The sequence below is a fragment of the Pleurodeles waltl genome, chromosome 5 (assembly GCF_031143425.1).
Source record: "Pleurodeles waltl isolate 20211129_DDA chromosome 5, aPleWal1.hap1.20221129, whole genome shotgun sequence".
Classification (NCBI taxonomy): Eukaryota; Metazoa; Chordata; class Amphibia; order Caudata; family Salamandridae; genus Pleurodeles; species Pleurodeles waltl.
The window spans coordinates 514,799,941-514,823,798 of record NC_090444.1 but is presented as its reverse complement, the minus strand read 5'-3'; the positions used below and the strand labels follow the sequence as shown (position 1 = coordinate 514,823,798).

Below are 23,858 nucleotides of genomic sequence, written 5' to 3'. Positions count from 1 at the left end.
CCCAACACTAGATGGCAGGATAATGCACAGCATGTGAATCTGCAGCGTCTCATGCCACGAACAGATGTCACTATCAATCAATCAGGAATTTGTAAAACGCACTACTCACCCTTGAGGGTCTCAAGGCGTTGAGGAGGGGTGAGGGGGAGGGTGGGAGGTGCTGCTACTGCTCGAACAGCCAGGTCTTGAGAAGTTTTGTGAAGGTAAGGAGGTCTTTGGTCTGGCTGAGGTGGGTGGGAAAAGTGTTCCACGTTTTGGCGACGAGGTGCGAGAATGATCTACCGCAGGGTGTAGTTCTGCGGACGCATGGGACGGTTGCGAGGGCGCGGTTCGTGGAGCGGAGATGCAGAGTCGGGGTGTAGAAGGAGAGTCGTCTGTTGAGGTATTCTGGTCCAGTGTTGTGCAGTGCTTTGTGAGCGTGGGTGAGGAGTTTGAAGGTGATTCTCTTGTTGACTAGGAGCCAGTGCAGGTTTTTCAGGTGGTCTGTGATGTGGCAGTGGCGGGGAATGTCCAGGATGAGGCGTGCGGACGCGTTCTGGATGCATGGCAGCCTCTTCTGGAGTTTGGCCGTGGTTCCTGCGCAGAGGGCATTGCCGTAATCCAGCTTGCTGCTTACGGAGGCTTGGGTGACTGTTCTTCTGGTTTCGGTGGGTATCCATTTGTAGATCTTTCAGAGCATGTGGAGGGTGTTGAAGCAAGAGGAGGAGATGGCATTGACTTGCTGGGTCATGGATAGTGAGGGGTCCAAGATGAAGCCTAGGTGGCGTGCGTGGTCGGTGGGAGTCGGAGCGGTACAGAGAGTGGCAGGCCACCAGGAGTCATCCCATTCGGAGGGGGTGGAGCCGAAGATGAGGCCTTCTGTCTTGTCGGAATTGAGTTTGAGGCAGCTGCTCTTCATCCATTCGACGATGGCCTTCATTCCTTCGTGGAGCTTGGTCTTGGAGGAGTCCTTGGTGAAGGAGAGGATCAGCTGGGTGTCGTTGGCGTATGAGATCATGTTGAGGTTGTGGGATCGGGCGATGTTAGCGAGCGGGGCCATGTAGACATTGAAGAGGGTCGGGCTGAGGGACGAACCCTGGGGTATGCCGCAGATGATTTCGGTGGCCTCTGAGCGGAATGAGGGGAGGCGGACTCTCTGGGTTCTGCCGGTGAGAAAGGAGGTTACCCAGTCCAGGACGCTGTTGCGGATTCCAGCATTGCTGAAGCGTGAGCGTAGGGTGTGGTGGCAGACTGTGTCGAACGCGGCCAAAAGGTCCAGGAGGATGAGGGCCCCGGTTTCGCTGCTGTCCAGTGTGGTTCTGATGTCGTCGATGAGGGCGGTTTTGGTGCTGTGGTTGCTGTGGAATCCGGATTGGGAAGGGTCCAGGGTGCAGTTCTCCTCGAGGAAGTGGGTTAGTTGTCTGTTGACAGCCTTCTCAATGACTTTTGCCGAGATGGGGAGCAGGGAGATAGGCCGGAAGTTCTTGAGGTCCTTTGCGCTCTGCCTTGGGTTTTTTGAAGAGGGCGTTGATCTCAGCGTGTTTCCAGCTCTCTGGGAAGCTGGTGGACTCAAAGGAGCTGTTTATGATCTTCCGTAGTTGGGGTGCGATGGTATATATATATTTCAGAAGAAGAGGCACATATTGTCTGTCTATATATTATGCATTTAGATTTGTGTGTCCCGATATCAACTAGCACCCCTGCTTGAGAAATGGGGCTGGATGGCACTCATGGGTTTGGGCTTGACAAAGTCCTTGACCATCCACGTTCTGGCCCAGTACCTCAGCCCCCCCCCCCCTCTCCCCCCCATTACAGATGATCCACCCAGATCTGTTGCAATGCGTACCGTGAGACTGCTGAATAAAAAAAATACGTTGGAAAAAAAGGTAACATCTAGATTAATTATGTGTAAATGTGTGTTATGTGGATATACTCCTAATCTGACATGCGCCAAGCCACCTTGTTCCTACATTATGCACCCTTATCTATTTACTGCCTCTATCAGTAGAACATCCACATGACAAAGAGATCTAGGAGATCAAGGTCCCCCTCCTTTTCAGTAATTGACTCATCCATGCTCATTGTTGAGGCCTAGTACAACGGACAAGGAAGTGGTGTATCACCTACAATCCGGACCACATACTTTCTGAAATATTTAAATCTGTTCCATTGATGTGATTTTATATTGTTATCTCTTTTTAAACTCAAATCATTGCACAACTGAAGTCAATACAATCCCCAGTACATTTCAAGCATATCTTTTCAATAGGGGCTCAACTACATGTATTCCTAACATTCTGGCACTTAGGTCTTCCCACCTCCTCCTGTAAAGAGCACATAACCGCTTTCAACATACAGTTTCCATCTTCAAACCTTCATTCTTACAAAAGTAATTTTTGTGAATACATTAGGAGCCCTACCAACAGCTGCCCCGGTATTATTCACAAAGAATTTGCTCTGTGTACATGTTCTGATTGATGTGGTAATTACTTAATGCAAAAGGTAACACAAAGGGATCACAATCTTTCCCAGTCATCTGCACGTAATTTGCATGGAGAGCTGAGTAGTCAGCTTTCCTAGGTGCAGCTTCTATAATATGAAACTAATTATTTCAGCAGAGTGGATCAAGGTGGCTTCTCCTTGACAGTACAGTGTGACAAGGCTAATTGAGATCCTCTTCTCTCAGGATATTCCAAAAGGGTGTAGTGAGACTCGCCAGTTTGAAGTTTGAGGGGGCCATTCATGATCAGGGGCCCTACAAAATGTTGCAAAAAGGCAAAGCTTAAGGTGTGAGTAAAGCTGCCCACTGTGCTGGGTTTGAGGTTTATCGGGTTAGGGATATCTGCAAAAAGCTTGTGGGTATTCGTAAACCTTTTGGAGGTAGTTCCGCATCTTGAAAATAATGGGAGATTTACTTTTATCAATGGCAGGAGTGAATCTGCTTACAGTATAAGAAAGGGGAGAAGACACTTCATTAATTGGTAGGTGTTAGACCTGACAGCCTTAGGGTGGTCACCCCTAACTTTTTGCCTGCCTCCCTCCATTTTTGGAGACTGTTTTTGCTGGTATTTACACTCTGCGCACTTTACCACTGCCAACCAGTGCTAAAGTGCATATGCTCTCTCCCTTTAAACCTGGTTACATTGGATCATACCCAATTGGACTATTTAATTTGCTTATAAGTCCCTAGTACTGTGCACTATATGTACCCTGGGCCTGTAGATTAAATGCTACTAGTGGGCCTGCAGCACTGGTTGTGCCACCCACTTAAGTAGCCCCTTAACCTTGTCTCAGGCCTGCCATTGCAAGGCCTGTGTGTGCAGTTTCACTGCCAATTCGACTTGCCATTTAAAAGTACTTGCCAAGCCTAAAACTCCCCTTTTTCTACATATAAGACACCCCTAAGGTATGCCCTAGGTAACCCATGGGGCAGGGTGCTGTGTAGGTAAAAGGTAGGACATGTACCTATGTAGTTTACATGTCTGGTTAGTGTAAAACTCCCAAATGTGTTTTTACACTGGTGTGAAGCCTGCTCCCTCCATAGGCTAACATTGGGGCTGTCCTCATATATTGTTTGAGTGGTAGCTGCTGATCTGAAAGGAGTAGGAAGGTCATATTTAGTATGGCCAGAATGGCAATATAAAATCCTGCTGACTGGTGAAGTTGGATTTAATATTACTATTTTAGAAATGTCACTTTTAGAAAGTGAGCAGTTCTCTGCACTTAAATCTTTCTGTGCCTTACAATCCACGTCTGGCTGGGTTTAGTTGACAGCTCCTTGTGCATTCTCTCAGACACACCCCAAACACAGGTACTCAGCCTCACTTGCATACATCTGCATTTTGAATAGGTCTTCCTGGGCTGGGAGGGTGGAGGGCCTGTTCTCACACAAAGGACTGCCACACCCCTGATTGGGACCCTGGCAGACAGGATTGAACTGAAAGGGGACCTGTTGCACTTCTAAGCCACTCTTTGAAGTCCCCCCACTTCAAAGGCACATTTGGGTATATAAACAGGGCCTCTGCCCCTTCCAACTCAGACACTTCCTGGAGAAGAAACTTGTAACCAGAACCTGCATCCTGCCAAGAAGAACTGCCTGGCTGCCCAAAGGACTCACCTGACTGCTTTCTGTGAAGGACTGCTACCTTGCTGTTGCCCTGCTGTCTTGCTGCTCCCTGGCTGTGGTGAAGAAGTGCTCTCCAAGGGCTTGGATAGAGCTTGCCTCCTGTTCCCTGATGTCTCAGGACCAAAAGGACTTCTCTCTTGCAACTGGACTCCTTGTGCAGCGAAAATTAGATGCACAGCTTGCTAAAAAAGACGCACAGCCTGCCCCGTGGTGAAAAATTCACTGCACGCCAAACCGCAACAATACAGCGATTGTGACTTCGCTCCACAAGCCCAGGATTCCACGAACAGACCCTGGGGCGTCGGAAAATCCTGCAACGCGAAGAGGATCCACGACCAAGCGCCAGAAATCGACGCACAGCCATCCGTGCGTGGAAACTAAATGACGCATCACCGTGTGCGGCCCGAGAAATCGACGCACACCTCCTTTGTGTCCACGCTTCTCCTCCTCTGTGGCCCATTGCAGAGATTTTTCATGTGAACCAGGTACTTAGTGCTAAAAAGAGACTTTGCTTTAAAAAGACTTAAGACACTTTACATCACTTTTCAGTGCTATCTCTACATTTACTTATTGCATCTTTGATCGTTTTGACCTGCAAATATCTAGATAAATATTATATATTTTTCTAAACACTGTGTGGTGTATTTTTGTGGTGCTGTATTATGTTATTGTATGATTTATTGCACAAATACTTTACACATTGCCTTCTAAGTTAAGCCTGACTGCTCAGTGCCAAGCTACCAGAGGGTGGGCACAGGATAATTTGGATTGCGTGTGACTTACCCTGACTAAAGTGAGGGTCCTTGTTTGGGCAGGGTGTAACCTGACTGCCAACAAAAGACCCCATTTTTAACAGAAGGGGATTAATTAGAAGAAGGGGTTCTACATGGGCAAATCTATTATCACTATGGTGGGGAAAAAAGCAGTTCAGTACTAGTACTCTGATATATTGAATTTATGCTTGTGGTGCCACTGTGGAAGCTGCAATAGTTGCAGCTTTGCATGAATTTCCCCATAATTCTGTATGGATTCCAGGAAAGTCAGGATCTTACTCATTTAGGCTGCATTTTATTGAGAATTGGCCCCTTTATGTGCAGCATAGTTTGATACTCAGAAGATGTGAAACACACACAAAGGTGAAATAAATTAAATAATAATGCATTCAGCATAAAAACCATACTTTCCTTAAGGAGTACTTTGTTACTCCACTATCGGCATTGTACCTATCCACTAGACTCTTCCATAATGGCTGACATGCCATCCCCTACGCTTTGACTTCTGGTACACGGCTTCTTTAAAATTATGTCATGAAGACAGTACCTTAATCATAGACTCCACATGATAAAAATAATCTCCTTCCAGGAATGTAGCTGCACCTCTTTGACTTTCTGTGATAGGTCTAATTCCTACGCTTTGCTATGATGGAAGTATGATAACTTCCATTTCTATTATACTCTCTCTCTCTCAGATGTACCACGAATGTATCATCTTGAGGTATGCTGCTGTCTTGTGTTTTGCAATTTCCTATTTTAATGACTACTTTCCTCCCTTTCTGTTTGTCACTTGACGTAAACCACAATGATTATCATACCATGAACCCAAGGTTTTGCCATTTCACACACCTTTTTTCCAGTTCATCTTTGGCACGATGTATTCCACCCTACTATGTACCTACTTATCCCTTACAAAAAAGTTTTACAGTTTCACTGACTATATTCTACTTGAGCTTTGAAGCGCAGGATGCCTCAGACTTTTGTCACTACACAGACCACCCCATGACAGATGGACTGGGCACACCTAAGGACCTCTTTGCACTCCCATCTCTAATCCATCGCCCTACAGACCTTGTTCACATTTTGAGACCATGCCAGACATTAAAACATATTTTGGCAATCCTTCCTAAGTTCTAAAGCTTACCTATTCTTCTCTCCCATTTGATTCACTGGTCCTTACCCGCTGCAGCTAACACAAATTTAAACATTGTCCTCACACTCCAAGAGTACACCTTATTCTTTTCCTGCTAACTACAAGTTACTTTTCAGATACCATATAGTATATGAGGTATGGCATACCAAGCCAGGGTAAACTTTTACCTTGACTCCTTCAGTATCCTATTCTGCTTCTCACATATAGTTTAGTGTGTCCCTTCTCCAATAAGAATACAAACAGCATGGCAAACCTATCTACTTAAGTCAATATATATGATCTCTTCCTGTGTTTTCTATACATTGCATAAGAGGAATACAAATAGCATGTTAAACATGTGTCTAAAAGTAAAATATTGGTACCAATATGAACATGATTGTATGCGTTTTCAGCCTTGAAATAGCTCCAGGCCTTTTTGGAAATATTGGCGAAACAAGTGCTGGCTGTCCTGTTATCGATAGTAATTGAAGATGATGTCACTTAAACATTTGTCAGCGGCATTGCCTTTTTATTGAAAGTGATCACATGCTCTAACATTATTGTTGAGATGCAAATATTTTGACTTGCTAGTGTAATATAGGTGAAGGCATTTCAGTCTTTTTAGAAACACAGTTCATTATTTGGGATAGGAGACCTTATCCTGACAGAGGTATGACATAATAATGCACATACTACACAGATGCCAAGCAGACGCAGGGGCTGAACAGCCCAACAGGTCAGAAAAAGCCATAATTAGAGATCTTCACTTGCCAGGCAAGGATCTCTATGCCTTTAATCTATCCAGTGCAGAGGTGGGGCAGGTGCCCTGAAGGCAGAGCAGTTTTCTGAGTGATACCATGTCTTTTTGGCCCTGCTTTGCAAACATTTATATTTTACTATTAAAAACTCTCATAGTGAGAATTCCGAGAAACAAAAAATCAGTAGCTCTGACATAAAGGGTGTTCAGTGGCGAACGGACAGCTGTTCAAGGGTTCCTGCTTGAGGAGGTGGTTATGTTTCACTGCAATAAATCCAGCTGTTCCCCAGTTGGGCAGTAGGAACTGCAAGCTTGGTGAACGGGGCATCGGTCAGTTTTGGCAGATGTCCTGCTTCCGCCAACCTCTAAATGACCCAATAGGTCCTGCCATGCAAAATTCAAGAAAGCTTTTACACACCCGGGCACTGCACCAGTTATTTAAACATAAAGTTAAGAAATAATGTTGTTGAAGACTTTTTGGAGAATTGTGACATAGTTTGGATGATAGGCCAGAGAAGGTGGTTCCAGGCATTTCTCTCATCCTCATGCGAGGACCAGAGCTCATAATGGCTGTTTTGTGCCCTCAAACAACTGCTTCAGCCTGACACCTAGAATTTCAGCTTCTGTGTTCAATTATCTTGAATCTCACAAGGTCGCAAGTGTTCTTTCTTATACTTAAGAGGTTGGCAAACTGGTTGCCACGGATACTTTTGTCCATTGTTTATTTAACTCCAGTTCACAGATCAAACATGTATCTTGACATATTTTAAAAGCAGGTCAAGTTAAGCCTTTAAGTATCAAGTTTATTAAACAAATTAGAGACATCCAGTTGAAGAATGGCCTCTGTAACTGTGCCTAGGATGTTGTGAGACTCTGTAGGATGGATATTGCCTTCACCTAGTACTGTACTCTTAGGTTGAACTTGTCAGTGTTGCCTGGTCTGTCTCAGTTCCCTAATTAAGAATTTAGCTATTGCAAATGGGTGTTTGAACAATTTAAAAGTCACTTAGGGCAAGAATGAACTCCCTTTCGATATTCTGAGATTCAGGAATCACTAGTATACTAACCAGTTTTATATTTATTAGGGATTTTGGGTGACCCACAATATAATTAAAGAAGAATAAGTGACAATATGTCTCAAAACCTAAGAAGATGGGTCAAACAAAGAAATGCACTGGAATGCTTATTGTTGATGATTGATAGTGATGCAGGACTTTCTTTGTATTCACAGGATGGACTTTGTAAGATTTGCTCTGCTTCTTCTTGCTGTAACATGCCTAAATGTGCCTTATGAGGAATTTGTTTGTGCTAGAGTTTGTGTATGGGCTCATGAGTTGGAGGTTATCATATTTCAAAATAGTTGCTAGTTCTAGGGAACAAGGCCTATTAATGCATTTTAGAATTAGAATGTGTTATTCTTCTACCTTGTAAAATGCTAACAGAGAAGATGCATGTTCAGTGTGTTTTACAGTTTCCATAGACAGCTTTCATGAGTCTATTACTCTAATGCTCTCTATAAATTCAGTGCTCCTTAGATTCAGATATTTATTAAAACTTGAGCCTATAGTTTCATTCCTTCCTTTGGGGACAGATTTTAAATTTTGTTAGAATTTACAACAGCTTTTAAGAGTATTCTTGGAAACCTACAAAAGTATGAGGATTGTGAATTTCCAATTAGGACATTGAGGTGGCGGTTCACGATTCATAACTGCACAGTGTACCATTTTTACAGATACAAAAATACCATCACATTTCCTCATGGAGAAGCTCTTCAATGTTGTCACCAATGTTTAGGGTTATTCCTTTCCGATTCTCAGGCTGGAAACGGATCTACTGCTGTCCTAGACAAAAGGAAATTACCAACTGTTTCTAGTGTGGGAATAGATCACAGATATGTTTGTGATCACCCACCCTGGCAAAGGATTCTCCTTGTAGACTGTTCAGCTTCTTTCTAAAAGAAGGCCTAGCTTTGTGAATAACCCCAAATAAAACAAATAGGAAACATGAGATATGCTTCGGTGAGATTGCAAAAGTACCTATGCAGACCACTGATAGAGAAAGGTTAATGAGGAGATGTTTACAGTGATGCTTTATGGGCAAGAAATATGCAAGTAAGGAGCAAACTAGATTGTGTGATAGTTCAGTGTATGCCAACATTAGAGTGTGTAATGTCACATTACTTCTTTAAAAACAGAGGGCATCATTAGGACTTCCGACAGGGAGGTTGCCCCCACACTGGCTACCTCCCTGCCAGACCCATTATGAGTTTCCTGCTGGGCTGGCGGGAAACTGTCTTGTAATTGAGCCGGTGGCAATGCTGCTGTCGCAGGGGGCACCTGTTCTCGCCACGCTTTTCATGGCGGTAATACTGCCATGAAAAGGCTGGCGGAGAACAGGTCGTAATCAGCAGGGCGATGCTGCATGGTTCCCCGCCCTGGCTGATTCCAACCTGCACCCATCGTCAACCCGTCAGGATCACCGATCCCAGGGGAGACGGCAGAACTCTGGCGGTCTGACTGCTGGGGTCATAATGTGGCGGTTGAACCACCACAGCAGTGGCAGTCCTGACAGCCACCAAGAACCTGGTGGTGTCAAGACTGCCAGCCTTGTAATGAGGCCCAGAGTTTTTTCCCAACATTATGCAAGCTACTGATTCAACCCTCACAACTGCCCATAAAATGTGCCTTTCAACTCGAGTTAGGTGCATCTTTTCCTACCAGACCCTGATTGTCTGGAACTTTCCTCCCGAATTGACTGGAAAGGACACATATCCTGGGTCATTTACAAAAATTCCTTTTCACACATTATGGCAGCACCACCAGCTCAATAGCCAGACTCTTTAGTGGGTGATAGCAGTAAAACGCTTGAAATGGTTTGTTCATAACAGTGTCGATATAAATTCCATAGCTTTGTCTCATATTGATTGCATTTAGGTCTTGAAGATCATGCTTTCGTACTGGTTCATGCCCAATGGTGTGAAATGGCCCTGTGTCTCATAACCCAATGCATCCACGAGTTGTGTTGCACAGAGTTAACAAAAGAGAAATTAAATTGCAATATTTGTCCTGAAAAGAGACAAATTCTAGGATGCATTAGAGGCCATGAGCAAAAAATGGTAAGCCTTAGATGCCTAAAAGTTACTGCAATATCAAAATAAAAAAGGATAATTAAGGGATGGTTTTCACTGGTGAGGCGACTCTGGAAATCTCAAAGGTAGACTTGGTCAGATCGCCTTAATGCAAGTCCCATGGTGATCAAGTGAAAGGCTGAGAAAATCATTGGTTATAGCGGTCTAGCATTTCTGGGAAAAATCGAGGCTGCAAGATGATGTAGAATAAAAGTGCAGGAAGAGTAAATGTTTCTTTCCAGAAAAGTGATTGTCTGGTTAGATGACTTATGAAGTGATCAGTTGCCAAGCAGAAAGGTAGGCGATCAAAGAGACACTTGCCTGTGGTTAAAAACACGAAAGCGGCATTTCACATATATCCTTAACGTTGATTTTAGACATGTATTTTCTGATTCTGATTAATTTACTTTAATCTACCACATTCCACAGGGTCACTGTTTAACCTTTTAGGGACCCTCATGTTTTCTTCAATGAAGAGGTGTTAAAGAAGTTATTTTTGTAATTGTATATATATTCTCACAGGTTTTCTTAGAAATTTTCCTCACTTGATATGTAAAAATGAATCTCAAATCTTTGATAACCTTTGAAGAAAAACAAAATATGATTTGGAACTAGTATGACACGTAGGCATCTTTTTCCTCTGACTTTTTCAGAATTTGTAAGCAGGCCGTCCTAGGAAAATGTGTGATTAGGAACATTACAACTCTTGTCTTTTACTCTTAAATATAAACTTAAAGCATATTTACCTGTATTGGTGGTTGATTGCAGGTTGTTCTGGACAGTGTTAAACCTAACGTGATCGCGGTGCCCTATGACCACAGTGGGATGACTCTGGAGAGTCTACTCTTTCTCATAGAAAAGGCTCTGGATGGTCGAAGAGCAATGAGTATTGGCATCATTGTTGATGGAGATTCACGGGAGATCAACCTCCTTCAAGGTAAGTTATCCAGCATCCACTGAGCCTCCATGTAAAAGCCATCTTGTAATTACTGAGGACAGCATAATGATTACACTGCAAATATTTCACACATTTCTCTGTGCACTGCTTTAAGAATAACATGCTATCATTTGTTAATTTAGAATGTTTTTTAACAATAATAATAAATCCAGAGTCCACATGTGATACCGTATTTTAAAAAGTCATATCGGGAAAGGTCTTTCTTGCTGAGGCTGGGTATAAATTGACTAGATTAAATAATTCTTTGTTCAAATGTGTATGTTTTCATAGGATGCAGAATAGGAACCTCTAATGTTGTCAGCCCTGAGGTACGAGGATTTTGGGAGAAGCTGGGAGGTTGCGTGGTGCCTCAGGAAGATGGCGGTCAAATCCACATGTTTGTTCCACTCGCAGCATCAGGTTAGTAACTATCATGAGAACAAGTGCAGCAGTTTAAAAAAATAATTTCTGTTTCCTTTTTTTAATATGACAAAGGTGAATTTAATTCAGGCTGGCAACCAAGATTAGAAACAGCATTTGGTGAAAAGACAAGTTTCATTGTTTATTATTACTGTCCCCTAAAAAACATTCACAACGAGGCATTCAATAGTGAAGGACATGCAATGTGTCAGTATCCAGGTAAAATCTGTATGTCAAAGCATGAACATTGAAGCTTAAATATTTTCCTGAAGGGCCTAGGAATGCTTCAAGAAGCCATAATTAATTTCCAGTGCCAAGTGTATTTTGAAGTCTTCATCTTTTTCTTTTTTAAACATGCTCTTTTTGCATCATTTGTAAATAGGTGTAACTGCTATAAAAAATAAGATGAAGCATGCTACTTAAAAATTAAAGAAAAAAACTTGAATGCAGCTCAGTATATCAAACAGATCACTATAGTTCCACAGATGTTGATTTAGAATTGTTTAAATCCTATAAAATTATTTTTCATAATATCCACTGGAGCTGATTTATTCAACAGGTTCCACTGTGTCTATGTCTGCTCATCTATGATTCTGGGACACCCTTTTGAGGGAGCAGCCTTAATTAAGGTGTGATTGAGCTACAGCGTGTACAACTATTCTGAAGTCCACCAGGTCATCATGGTCTATGTTGTGTTTCTTTAGGAGAGGTATGATTTGTCTTTTCTTGATGGAGTTAGTGAAGCTGCCTTGGGTGAAGGACTTGCTGATGATGTTGCGGAGTGGCTTGAAGATGTTGCTGGAGATGATCTTCACTGTTGATGCTGGGATGCAGCTACCTCCTTTTCTAGGGGTTCAGTCGGTTGAAAAGGCTTGAGTAGTCTTCAATTGAGAGGGTGTTGAAGTATGCCCCTAGATAGTGTTGGAGCGATGAATGTAACCTCTGGTGTCAGTATGCTGTCCAACTTGATCTTCCTTTTGAATAAGTTGATCGTCGTGCTTTTCTCCCTTGAATACTTGATGGATGGGTCTGGGATGAAATTAGTGTGATGCTTTATTGCTTTGAAGAGTTCTCTGTTTGTACTGATTGCTTCGGTGATGACTGTGGTGTAGTAGGTAGCATTAGTTTCAGTGATGAGTTTATGTGTAATGCACAGATATTTCCAGGGCTAAGAAAACTTCCAGAACTGCATTTGAAGATGCTGCTTTTCTTGCCAACTGAATATATGTTTATTGTGTCTTGTTTGTACCATGATGTGAATAGTTTGAGGTTTGATGATTTTGACTAGGGTGTGGGTGTCAGTTGTGGCTTGAAAGAAGGGTGGGAGTGAGGATATAGAGAAGGGAGTTCACATGTTTTTCAAAGTTCAATACTTTGACCAGAACTATTAACTCTGATGCCAACTCGAATGCATGTCGCTGAAATAAAAGAGAAATTATAAAATGAGCAATACTAAATACTGAACCCACAGGCAACCTCAGTGATACTAAGAAGCTTGCCACTTCACTCTGGAAGAGGTGAGACAAGAAAGTGAATCTGGCACCATGACAGAGGGGTGAACAAACATAGACCCCAAATGCCAGGTCATAGTCCCACCCAATCCTCATATTAAATCTATCTGCCAATACAACACTGCATAAAAAGGTGACCTCCGTGCTGGTACCTACTTAGTTAGAAACATAATCAAAGAAGAGTCATCAAGTGTGGGCATATTTCCTTGATGGTCTCCTCAGGCTCCGCTTCATTGTTTGCATAGGTACCCTTTGTGCCACCATACTTCCTTGTGGTAAAGGTGTGTTTGGTGAAATAGGCTAATGAAATAGGCCCACACCAGTTTTGGGTGACCAGTACGGCAAACTTTTATTTGAATTTGTGAAAAACAAATCTTTCTGTGATTTAGTACACACTCAAATTGGGGCATTTCAGTAGTAGGGCATCATCTAACTGGCTCCCTAAAAAAATGAAAAAGGAGAAATTAGGTCTGCTGTTCTTTTACACCACCATTTAATTTCAGCATAGTGTCTTTGTTATCTTCCCATACAGATTTTGTATTCACACCATATGGCAGTTTTATCCACATTAGATTGATGAACATCTTTTAACACTTGCTGTCTCTGTGCAGTTGTGTGTGTCATAGTTTATGACTGAATCTCATTCTTGATTTGTGGTGTCCCAGAAAAATGATCTGCATAATTGTGTCCAGTGCATTTGTTACTATAGACAATTGTTAACCTCCACTGTATTGATCTGTTGGCCTCTATTGTTCTCCTTCTTAGTACTATAAGGATGCAGAATACAGCATGGTTTTGAGTATGCACAAGTGATAACTCACTTTAAAGTCCTCATTACAGATTCTGGGGAAATCCTAGTTCAGATATAAATGGTATTTTACAGCCAAATCAGGATTCTGAGATCATTAGAAAAGCCACACGTACATAACGTTTCCCCTTAATCAGAGAACAGAAACTCATCATCCGTAGGTAATCGCCATCCAGTGTTTGAAGCACTGCTCAATATTAGTTAGTTTGTGGTGCATGATGTCCAACCCGATTACTGTCTCAGCTGTAATGAGGAGCTAAATGCTGAAGAGTTACTTCTAGTGAGGGATTATAAAATAAACATCTACTTGTGTGCTGATTTTACTTTTTCTCAAAAATTGACTAAAATGATGTACCACTTTTACTTCTTTACACTGACAAACCTTGCAGCATACTTTAAGATGCAACAACTCAGCTAAAAAATGCATAATAATTTATTGAGTTCACAACGACAATTAAGGCTCCCACACACCTCAGAATCAACTTTAGTTCTAATTATTGCCTTTGAATGTTGAGAAATCATGGCGACAAAATTGTATGCCTTTGTGAAATGCATGCTTGTAAATTTATATACTAGGATAATGACATGCCCCTGCACTGATATAATATAGCTGGTTCAATTGGATCAGCTTTAAGAAGCACTTCATAAGATTATTTATATATAAGCTGCACATATATATTCTGAGTTGGAGCAGGATGTAATTCTTGGTCCATAAAATGACTCCAGGAAAATGTAGAAGCCTTAATTTGTTTTCCACCCCAAACTCGAATGATGATTACAAGTAGCTGCGGTAAACTGAAAGGAACAAAGTGTAAGGCATTTTCAGTAATAATGTAATGTTAGGATTCCTCATCTGCAATTGTTGTGAAATAGAAATTTATAAGTGTTAATAATCAAATGTTTCTGTCACTACGTAATTTCTATGAAAACTGTCTTCTCTGGTCAAAGCATGTGAATACAGAGCGGTTTATACTCTTGTAGGGAGTCACTGGTTTTAAACAATGATGGTTGTACTGTTCTATGTATATATTTTATTTCTATCACTGCATGTTTCCTTTCTTCTGCCTTTTTCTTCCTTTTGTACTTTACAGAAAGAAACTAAACCTCAACACATAGTAAGAATTGCCTGACAAAGCTACTACAAAACATGTTCGGATCTATGTGTATTTTTTATAACAAATCAAGCAACACATACAATTGTGCAACAGTTCTCTAATCAGACAAGGAGGAGAATTATTTCTTTCGCTCCAATTGAATATTTAGTGAGACCAACTATGAACCCTACAAGGGTGCACCAAATTGTATTCAGATACTGAACCTTGCTCTGTTAAATGAAATGTGCATGAAATATGTCTTATTTAAATAAAATTAGGGTTAAATATACAGTTTTATAAATCATAACGTTTATCTTTGCAGAAGCAGGAATGGAAATAATTTCTAAAATTTCTCAGCTCACAGGTGTGCTCTTCAGCACACCCACGGGTATAGCCACTGGATCCTACCAGCATAGTAAGTAAGCCATAATATTCTTTTGCAACTTAGTGGTAAGTCCTGTTGTTTTACATCCATTGGTGGCTTCTTTGCTTGATTGCCCAGGCTTCTTCAGATGTTCAGTCTTGTACACCACAGGGCTGTGTATTGTAAAGATATTGCCCTGTCATCAGTTTCCGATGACTTGAACTACAAAACAATACACAAAAAAGACAGAAACCAGCATTCATCAAACAGATACACAAATGATGAAAAAGTGTAATTCAGAAATAAATAGAAAACAAAATTCTATTTTTTATCGGAAGCCTGACACTTTTGTAAATAAAATGTCTCATTGTCCATACTATAATCTATATGATGCACTAACAGTGTGAGGATACTAACTTAATTTGTTAGTCTCCACTTTCAAATTCCTTCACATTTACATAACGTTTTAAAAAGTTCAGCCTTACACTTTGCTTCTTTATTTATGTACAAGTTATTAATTTGTTAATATTATTGAATTTTATAAGCAGTGGTGTACTCCCTGAGTAGGCTTTGCTGACCCTCTGGGGTCCCCAGACCACAGTTTTAGGAACCACTGACTTATCAGGCCTAGGAACTACTATTGTATTTGAAAATGTTATATGGTTGTTTCTTTTATTATTGCTGTGTATGGGGAAGGACACTGTAGATCAGTGCATCTGAGTTTAGTGAAAACCTTGCGTAAACCAGGTCTCATGACACAGAATTGACTAAAGTAGCTCTTGCAAAAATTCATCTTGACTAATAGCTAAAGGGACAGGAACATGAGCCATGGAGCTGATATTGAGCCTTGATCTGTATCATAGCATGAAAGTTCTCTAAAATGAACACAAACCTCTTATAAAGGTTTTAATAAGTCAGTATAAAAAGAAGACTTTAAACAGAAAGATAAACAAAGGTAGCAGTAGTCTTTTTTTGCTGTTTCTGGAACATCCCAAATCCACAAACAGCAACAGGAGAGGGTGGACAGGTATGAAGACATGAAATGAGGCAAGCAAAAAAATTGAAAAGGAAGGCAAGTGAGGACAGAAGAAGAGGGAGGGCAGAGGGAGTTAGGAGTGCACAGAAATGATCTTATCAGCATGTCGCATGAGTCCCATTTGAATGAAAGAAGGGAAAGCACAGAAGCCGGGGAAAGAGACAATTGCAAGCAGAGATGTCTGTGGCAGATGCAAGTAAGGATGGTGGTTTTAAAAAAGGCCCATCCACTGTGAATGTTAGGAAAAAGAGTTTAAAAAGGGTCTGAGGAGGAGGCAGAGGAGAAGAGAACGAGGATGTTGGGCAGTTCGTATCTGTGATATCCTGCAACAGGTAGGAGGGTTCAGAGGCAGAGGAGATAGTAGAGAATCAAAAGGGGATGTTGGGGTGAAAGCAGAAGAAACCTTGATGGGGATAAGTGTGTAACAAAAATAAAAAGAGGATCAAGGGTATCCCTGCAAAATCTTTTTATTAAAGACCACATCACAATACACAACTGACCCATTTCCAGCAATATGCACACCAATGACTATAATACAAAAATATTCTACTGTTACGCAGAGGTGAGACAGAAAGAGCCATGCATTCCAATGTCTGACATTTTGTTCTATCCTAAGGTGGGGAAGGTAAGAATAAAAACAGCAACTTAGTTGAAAAAATGAGAGACAGAAGACATAGAAATCATGGAAGTACTTCTTGTATTACCCTACGGAGGACACTTTCCCTTTGGTCAAAGGTTAGTATGCAGCTGAGCACACCGAAGACACAACTAAAAGTCCAAGTCTAAAATTGTAGCAAAAGTTTAATCGACTAGGCTCTTGATTTTCTTCAGAAATGATCTAGCGAGGTCTTCTAGCATGAACATGTAGGTTTTCTTTTCAATGCGTCAATTTAAGCCTCACTGTTTCTATCAAACTCCTGTGTCTCTCCCCGGAAGACCTTTCTATCAATTTTACTGTGTTGCCTCCTGATGTTCCACAGGTTAAACCTTAGTTGGGAGTGTCACCACAGCAGCCATTGAGCAATTGGGCATAAATTTAGTAGCAACATTGATGATATCCTCCTCTTCTAGTTGCGAAGGTAGCCCAACCACATGGATGTGTGATGCCCTGTGGCGTGTTCAAGACTTTCCAACTGTATTTCTAAATCTAAAATAGAATTCACAATACATTATTGGATTGATTGAGTGTACGTGAGAGGTTTTTGTCAAGGCTCTAAAAAGTACTTGAGAAAACCCATTGATTGAGCTTGAGTAAACAGTCTTCCACTTTCCTCATCCTTCTAACAGCACCTCCAATTTAGCTTCCATGGATTTAATCATCCTTTCCATTCTGTCCATTTTGGCATGTAAAGCAGCACCTAATAACTTTATAGAGCACAGCAGCATCTTGTTTTCTTTTGTGAACTTACTGTCATGCACAGATTAACCATGTTTGTTCTCTCAGTGCTGTTTTATGAGGCTTCACAAAAACATCATCTCTGTTGTTTCTGCTTCATAATGGACTGATGAGTATTTCACATACCTCCAAATGAGCCAACCGTTGAGATAAACATTATTTTACCACATTCTGCTGCCACTCCTACTACTGTTCTCAGCCTTGTACTTAGGGTGAACCAGGCCCCAGCTGCCAATCTGTCCATCTGCAGTCACCACTGGTTCATAAGCTCCTTCTTGTCTCCCATTGCTCCTCTGCGTCTCCATATATGATTGCCCTTAGCTTCGCGAAGCCAGCGATCCTGAATCTCTGATCCAGATAAGCCATGTCCACTAGGTCAGCCATTCGCTGCTCCAATCCTTCCAAGTCCTCACTCCGGTCAGCGATATCTGGGAGAGACTTCTAGCCGCAGATTTCTTACCTTAGAATACTCCCCAGTGTCAGACTGGATGTGGAAAATCTTGAGCAGTACCCTTATCTACTGTAGTTGGTATTGAACGGCTCAGTGATGTGAGCCTCATCGGTGCCGGATTGTCGGAGGAGGCACAGGGACAATGAAACAAGTTAAGTCCCTTCTCCTGCACTCCACCCACAGAACCTGAGCCTGGGGCCGCTCTGCTCCCCTCCTCCCTAAATTTCCTGGAGCTGGAGCCCCCCAGCCCAGTTCAAGGAGTTTTATGAGACCATGCACCTCATAATAGGTCTGGAGAGTCTTTGGGCCCCACAGGTTGGACAGGAACACTGACTGGACTTCCCTTGGCAGGTCTGCCCTTGGCACCGGTTGGGTTCTCTGGATCTTTTCCCGGATCGAGACAGACTCTGGTTGTAAATCCATGACCTTCACTGGGGCTCGGTCCTGTGGTGCCATTCCCAGTGACCCATAAGATTCCCAACTCCTACACAGAGCTGTACCGGCGTTGTTTAACGTCAACACTGGCGCCGACTGGACCTCAACATCTGTCCAAGTTAGAGGCAATGCCTCCTTTCCTTGGCAAGTCCTGTGGGGATTTTGGCTGGGGTGGATCTGAAGATCCGTACATTACCCTGATACCCATTAAAACCCTTTGACCCAATTGGATGATGAGAACTGGTATGAGGAGCTGGTGGACGACAGCGGTCTGGATATCTCTCCCGACACTGGCCTGGTCTCTTCTCCTAGTGTGGCTATGGAGGATGGAGCATCTTTTGCTATGGTAGTGAGGAGGGCGGCTGAGGTCTTCATCCTCCAGCTGCCTTCTGTGGAAGTCAAGACTAATTCCTGATGGAGGTGCTTCAGCTAGGGGTATCCCACACAGAACCCCTTCTGGCCTTCAAAGAAGTCCTCGGTGCACAGGGTGATTGCACGTTGCCTCCTCCCTGCTCCTGGGGACCCAGCCTTTCTTACACACCACCCCACTCCTAAGAGCCTGGTGGTGCAGGCCTCAATGTCCGCAGTAAATTCTGGCGTGTTCCCTACCACTCCAGCTGACAGAGAATCCAAGAGGCTGGATACCTTTGGGAAGGGGATTTTCACTTCCACCAGCCTTGCTCTGAGATAGAAGAACACCACATGCCTCTTGGGCTGATATAGCCACACTGTATGGGACTTGGTTGCGCAGGTGCTGCCCATGGTCTCGGAGGAGGCACAAGCCATCCTGAATCCAGGCTATTGCTAATAGCAGGAACGCAGCAAAGTTTGCCTTCAGAGGTGGGACAGACAGAATAGACTCGCTGGGCAGAAAGGAGCTGTTAAGAGGGTGCTGGCATCAGAAGTCGTGGTTGCTTTTCCTACTATTTTTGGTGCCAAAGTGGGGCAGAGACCACCACCCTGTCTTAGACCTGTGCCTTCTCAATGCCTTCCTGAGGGAGGAGACATTAAAGATGATAAATACTCCCTCAGATCCTGTCTGCATTAGACCCTAGAGACTGCAAAGTAGTGTTGGACCTGCAGGATACCTATTTTCACATCCTAGTCCTGCTGGCCCATCAGTGTTTCCTGCGGTTCACAGTGGGCCAGGAGCATTTCCAGTTCGCTGTAATCCCCTTTGGTCTCACCAGTGCCCCTCTAGTGCTCACAAAGTTGGCAGTGGCTGCAGCACATCTGTGGAGGTCATGGTCCCAGTCTTCCCTAACTTGGTTGACTGCTGCAGACAGGCACACCCCAGGCACTCATCACCCATCTCCAAACTACAGCGGACCTCCTGCATTCACTGGGGTTCACTAACAACATGTTGAAGTCACACCTGACACCTCATATAATCTCTTTCATCAGACTCATTCCGGACACAGTGCAATTCCACACCTACTTGCCGGAGTGAGGCATTTAGGACAATTGAGCTGTAACCCTGATTTTTCTACCTGAGTCCTGGATTTCAGTAGGACTGACTCAGACTTCTGGGGCTCATGGCCTCCTAAATCCTGCTAGTGCGGTATGCTAGATGGCATATGCAGGCTTTGCAGTGGGATCTGACCTGAAGACCTGATTCAGATTTGAAAGGAAACAGTGGAGGTTAACAGACCGTGATTGTGTCAGTGGCAGACCTCTCTCTCTTCCCCCAAGCAGAACTGACAGTTATGACTGATGCATCACTTCTGGGCTGGGGAGGCCATCAGGGAGAGGTGGAGCTCAGAGTTCTCTGGCGGAGGCTCAGCTCCACATCCACATTCTTGAGTTGAGGGCAATTCGCTTAGCATTAAACGTTTTTCTGCTTTCCATCAAAGGGAAGCTGGTCCGGATGTGATGCTGCAACAAGCAGGGTGGATTGGGATCATGGACCTTGCGCCTCTGGACATGGCTGGAACATCGAGGCATTTTCCTGATCATGCAGCTCCTGTTGGGATCTCAAAACACCAGGGTGGACCAACTCAGCTGTTGATGTCTCGTGGACCATGAATGGCATCTGCATCTTGAGGTTGCTCAAGGTCTCTTTCAGGGTGGAGAAGAACCTTGGCTAGATCTTTTTGCTACTGATGAGAACTCACAATGTCAGCACCAGGTGCGGTTCGTCCATAGGGACTTCTGGGCGTTGACCCGCTGCCATCCCCACTGCATCACAGGAGTTCTTTTGGACAGTCTGAGGCTTTGTTATCTGAACTTCACATGTCAGATTGACCAGTGTTTTCACTATCGCCAACCTGATGTGCAGTTCATCGTTCTGCAATTAACAGCTGAAAGGCAGCTGAGAAGCAGAGGCACAGCTCCGTAGGTCTCCGATGGAGCGCTGTGTTTGCCTGCTACAGCCAATCCTAGCACCACTCATATGCGGTTTAACATTGTAAGCAGCAAAAGAGCAGTACCTGGATTGGCTCAGATGCTGTTGGTCTGCAAGCATGGTGAGGCAGGAGGAAGATCGAGTGTATTTGCAGCCAAACATGTGCTGCCTAAGATCATTAAATAAGGTAAGTTTATTTTTCAAGGTTTCAATGTAATTTTTAATGTGCCTCATCACTTTTAAAGCGTTGGAGCTGCCACTGGTAAGCACCTCTGCATGCTGGAGATTCCAAAACAGCTCTCACTTGGAGATGCATTAAAGATAGACTGGAATACGGGACTCCTATATTCCTGTCCGACGACACCTATCCTCTTCTGAGTTCTGAAAAAGATCAGAACCAATCGAGCCCAAGTCATCCTAGTGGTCCGGATTGGGCGAGGAGAATCCAGAATTCCTTGGAATGAGCATCTGACCTCAGATGAGGCTTCTATTTTGGGAGGATCTGCTGTCGCAGCAACAGGTCGGGGTCCTAAGCCCAACTCTATGCACGTTCCATCTTCATGCATGGGTGATTGAGTGGAAACAGTAGAGAGTCTTTGACCTTCCTTCCAAAGTCGGTAATGTCATCTTGGCAGCCAGGAGTCCATCAACAAAAACTGTATATGACTACCTTTGGGACAAGTTTATGGCTTGGTGCACTGAGAAACACATTGATCGTCTTTCTGTGCCCCGTGCGAAGTGATGTTGTTTGTTTTGTACTTAGCCAAGCAAGTGCTTGCTCAGGGCACGGCCAAGGGCTATATTTCAGGTATCTCAATGTTTTTGCAGCAGCTGAACCAACCCTCCATGTTTATGTTACCCATTCTAGCGCATTTTTTGGAAGGTCTTCAGCAAACATTTCCTCCCACACCTTTTGTTATGCCCCAATGGGACCTTAATTTGGTTTGAACCCATGCTTAGCTGTCCTCTCAGGCTTTTGACAATAAAGGCAGTCTTCTTGGTGGTCATCGTATCGCCCAGGAGAGTCAGCGTGCTGCAAGTCCTTTCTGTTCAACCTCCATACACCAGCTTTCTTCCAGACAAACAGGTTCTCTGAACCTGTGCATTTTTTCTACTAAAGCTTGTGACACCCTTTTACGTCATCCATAGCATCACGCTGCCCGCTTTCTCTGCTCCACCTCATTCCTTCAAGAAGGAAGAGAGACTCCACTGCCTAGATACTAAAATCTTCCCCCGTTCGGTACGTGAAGACTTTTTGGCTTGAGCCGCTTTGCAGGCCCACCTCCAGAGAGGTATTGCTTCTATTCTAAGGTAAGGAATCTGTGGAGCAAGTAACTTACCTTCGATATTGTATTATCTGGTTCTTACTCTATCTATCCACCATTTCCTTACCGACCGTCCCATTTTGCAAACTGGACTTTTCCACCTAAAAAGGTGCTTGTAGTTCCTTACAATCTGCACACTGGTCGGTTAGCCTTCTGACATGACTCTGTGCTTCTGGCACGATAATAGTCACAATAAGAAACTGATGTCAGCACGCTGAAGTGAAGCCTATATATGCACTGCGCATGTTACATCCAGTGAGGATGACTCATATATTGCCAACACTGAATCCTGCAACACCACCTACTGGCATGTAGGCGTACTGCTGAAGATTTTCTGGACCGAATCTAATGCTTGGGAAATATCCTAAAGTAAGGAATCTGTGGCTAGGTAGATTTTAACAATCTGATAGACTTCTAGTTGCAGATTTCTTACCTTAGAATTTGCCCAGGCGTCAATATGGATCCTGAGATTTTTCTCAAGCAGTACCCCTGCGTGCTGTTAGGTGGCGTCGGTCGGCTCCTCATCCATCGACAGCGCCATGCGTGCCAGATATGACGTTCCGGGACCCTAATAGGCGCCAACTAGGCGCTCTGATGTCAGTTCTTTTCTTTCCATGCCAACCAAGCGCAGATCCGCAGAAGAGTCACCCTTAGTAATTTTTTTACGGAGCTTTTTCTATGTTTTGTAGAATATTTTTGAGTGTTTTACTCCTGGTGCATCAAGATGTCGTCAGGGAAGACCAGGTTCAAGCCCTGTGACTTCTGTCCGGAAGATGTTGGTGATGGATCTGCATCTTGTGTGCTTGTGGTGCTTGGAGTGCGACCACGACCCCAAGTCGTGCTACGAGTGCTGGGCCATGAATCCGAAAGCATTGAGGGAGCAGTCCCTAAAGCTACTTGCAGCTCGGCTCTTGGCGTCACTCCCGATCTTGGTCGAGAGGATGGCCCAGAGAACGGTTGCGGAGTCCCCATTCTTTGGCATTCCACTCCAAGTCCTCTGGACGATCAAGTAAGTCGAGGCACAAGAAGTAGTTGAAGAAGAGCAAACGTTATTCGACTCCACCCCGTCCATCGGCTGAAATGGGAAAAGGAGCATCATTGCTATTGGTCTCTGTTCTCAGAGCCTGCTTATTGGTCGGCTGCGCATTTCCCTGAGTTTTCAGGAGACGGAGCCATCCCTGCTCAGATCAAAGAGTCCATGCGCCTCATCTTTGGCCAGTCAGACTTTGCTGGAGTGCCTTCGGGCCCCATGAGGTTGGAGAGGGTCCCTTGGGTTCTGTGCCAGCGGCTCTTGCCCAGGCTCCAGGGAGTACTGCAACAACGGTTCGGACTTCGAAGCTCCTGGCGGCGGCCGTGCCGTTGGGCAGCCTCGACCCTATCCTCTTTACTGACTCTGACATGGAGCTGGACAGACATTGTGCGACGCAGATTCCAACTTCGACAGGGACCCTGCTCCCTAGGTCGGATCCTGACTCTTATTCTCTTGGGTTGGGGAATGGTGAGGATTGGGAGGGGTCGCTAGACCCTTTAGAATACCAGCTTGAAGATCCTATGGACTGGCATATTGACCTGGGTGAAGCCAGTGATCTGGACACTTCTCCTGACGCTGGTATGCTTGCTCCCCCTTCCGCAGCTATGGAGGAGGGAGCATCCTACTCCGTATTGGTGCGAAGGGCAGCCAAGGTCCTGGGCCTCAAGCTGCCTTCTGTGGCTGTCAGGACTAACATCCTGACTTAAGTGCTTCAGCATGGGGCTTCATCCTCTGAACCCCTTTTGCAGTTTAACAAAGCCCTCACTGATATCCTGCTGGGAACTTGGTCCAAACTCAGCACAGGGGCACCAG

General features: G+C 43.8%; 1 protein-coding gene across 1 annotated transcript in view; it reads left to right on the top strand.

The window, feature by feature from the left end:
* ECT2L (epithelial cell transforming 2 like) overlaps positions 1-23,858 on the top strand; it is a 502,849-nt gene that overhangs the window by 238,972 nt on the left and 240,019 nt on the right. The window contains exons 9-11 of the mRNA XM_069234316.1: positions 10,663-10,831; positions 11,123-11,251; positions 14,987-15,079. Of these exons, the coding sequence (XP_069090417.1) occupies positions 10,663-10,831; positions 11,123-11,251; positions 14,987-15,079 (391 nt within the window). The remainder of the gene's footprint in view (positions 1-10,662; positions 10,832-11,122; positions 11,252-14,986; positions 15,080-23,858) is intronic.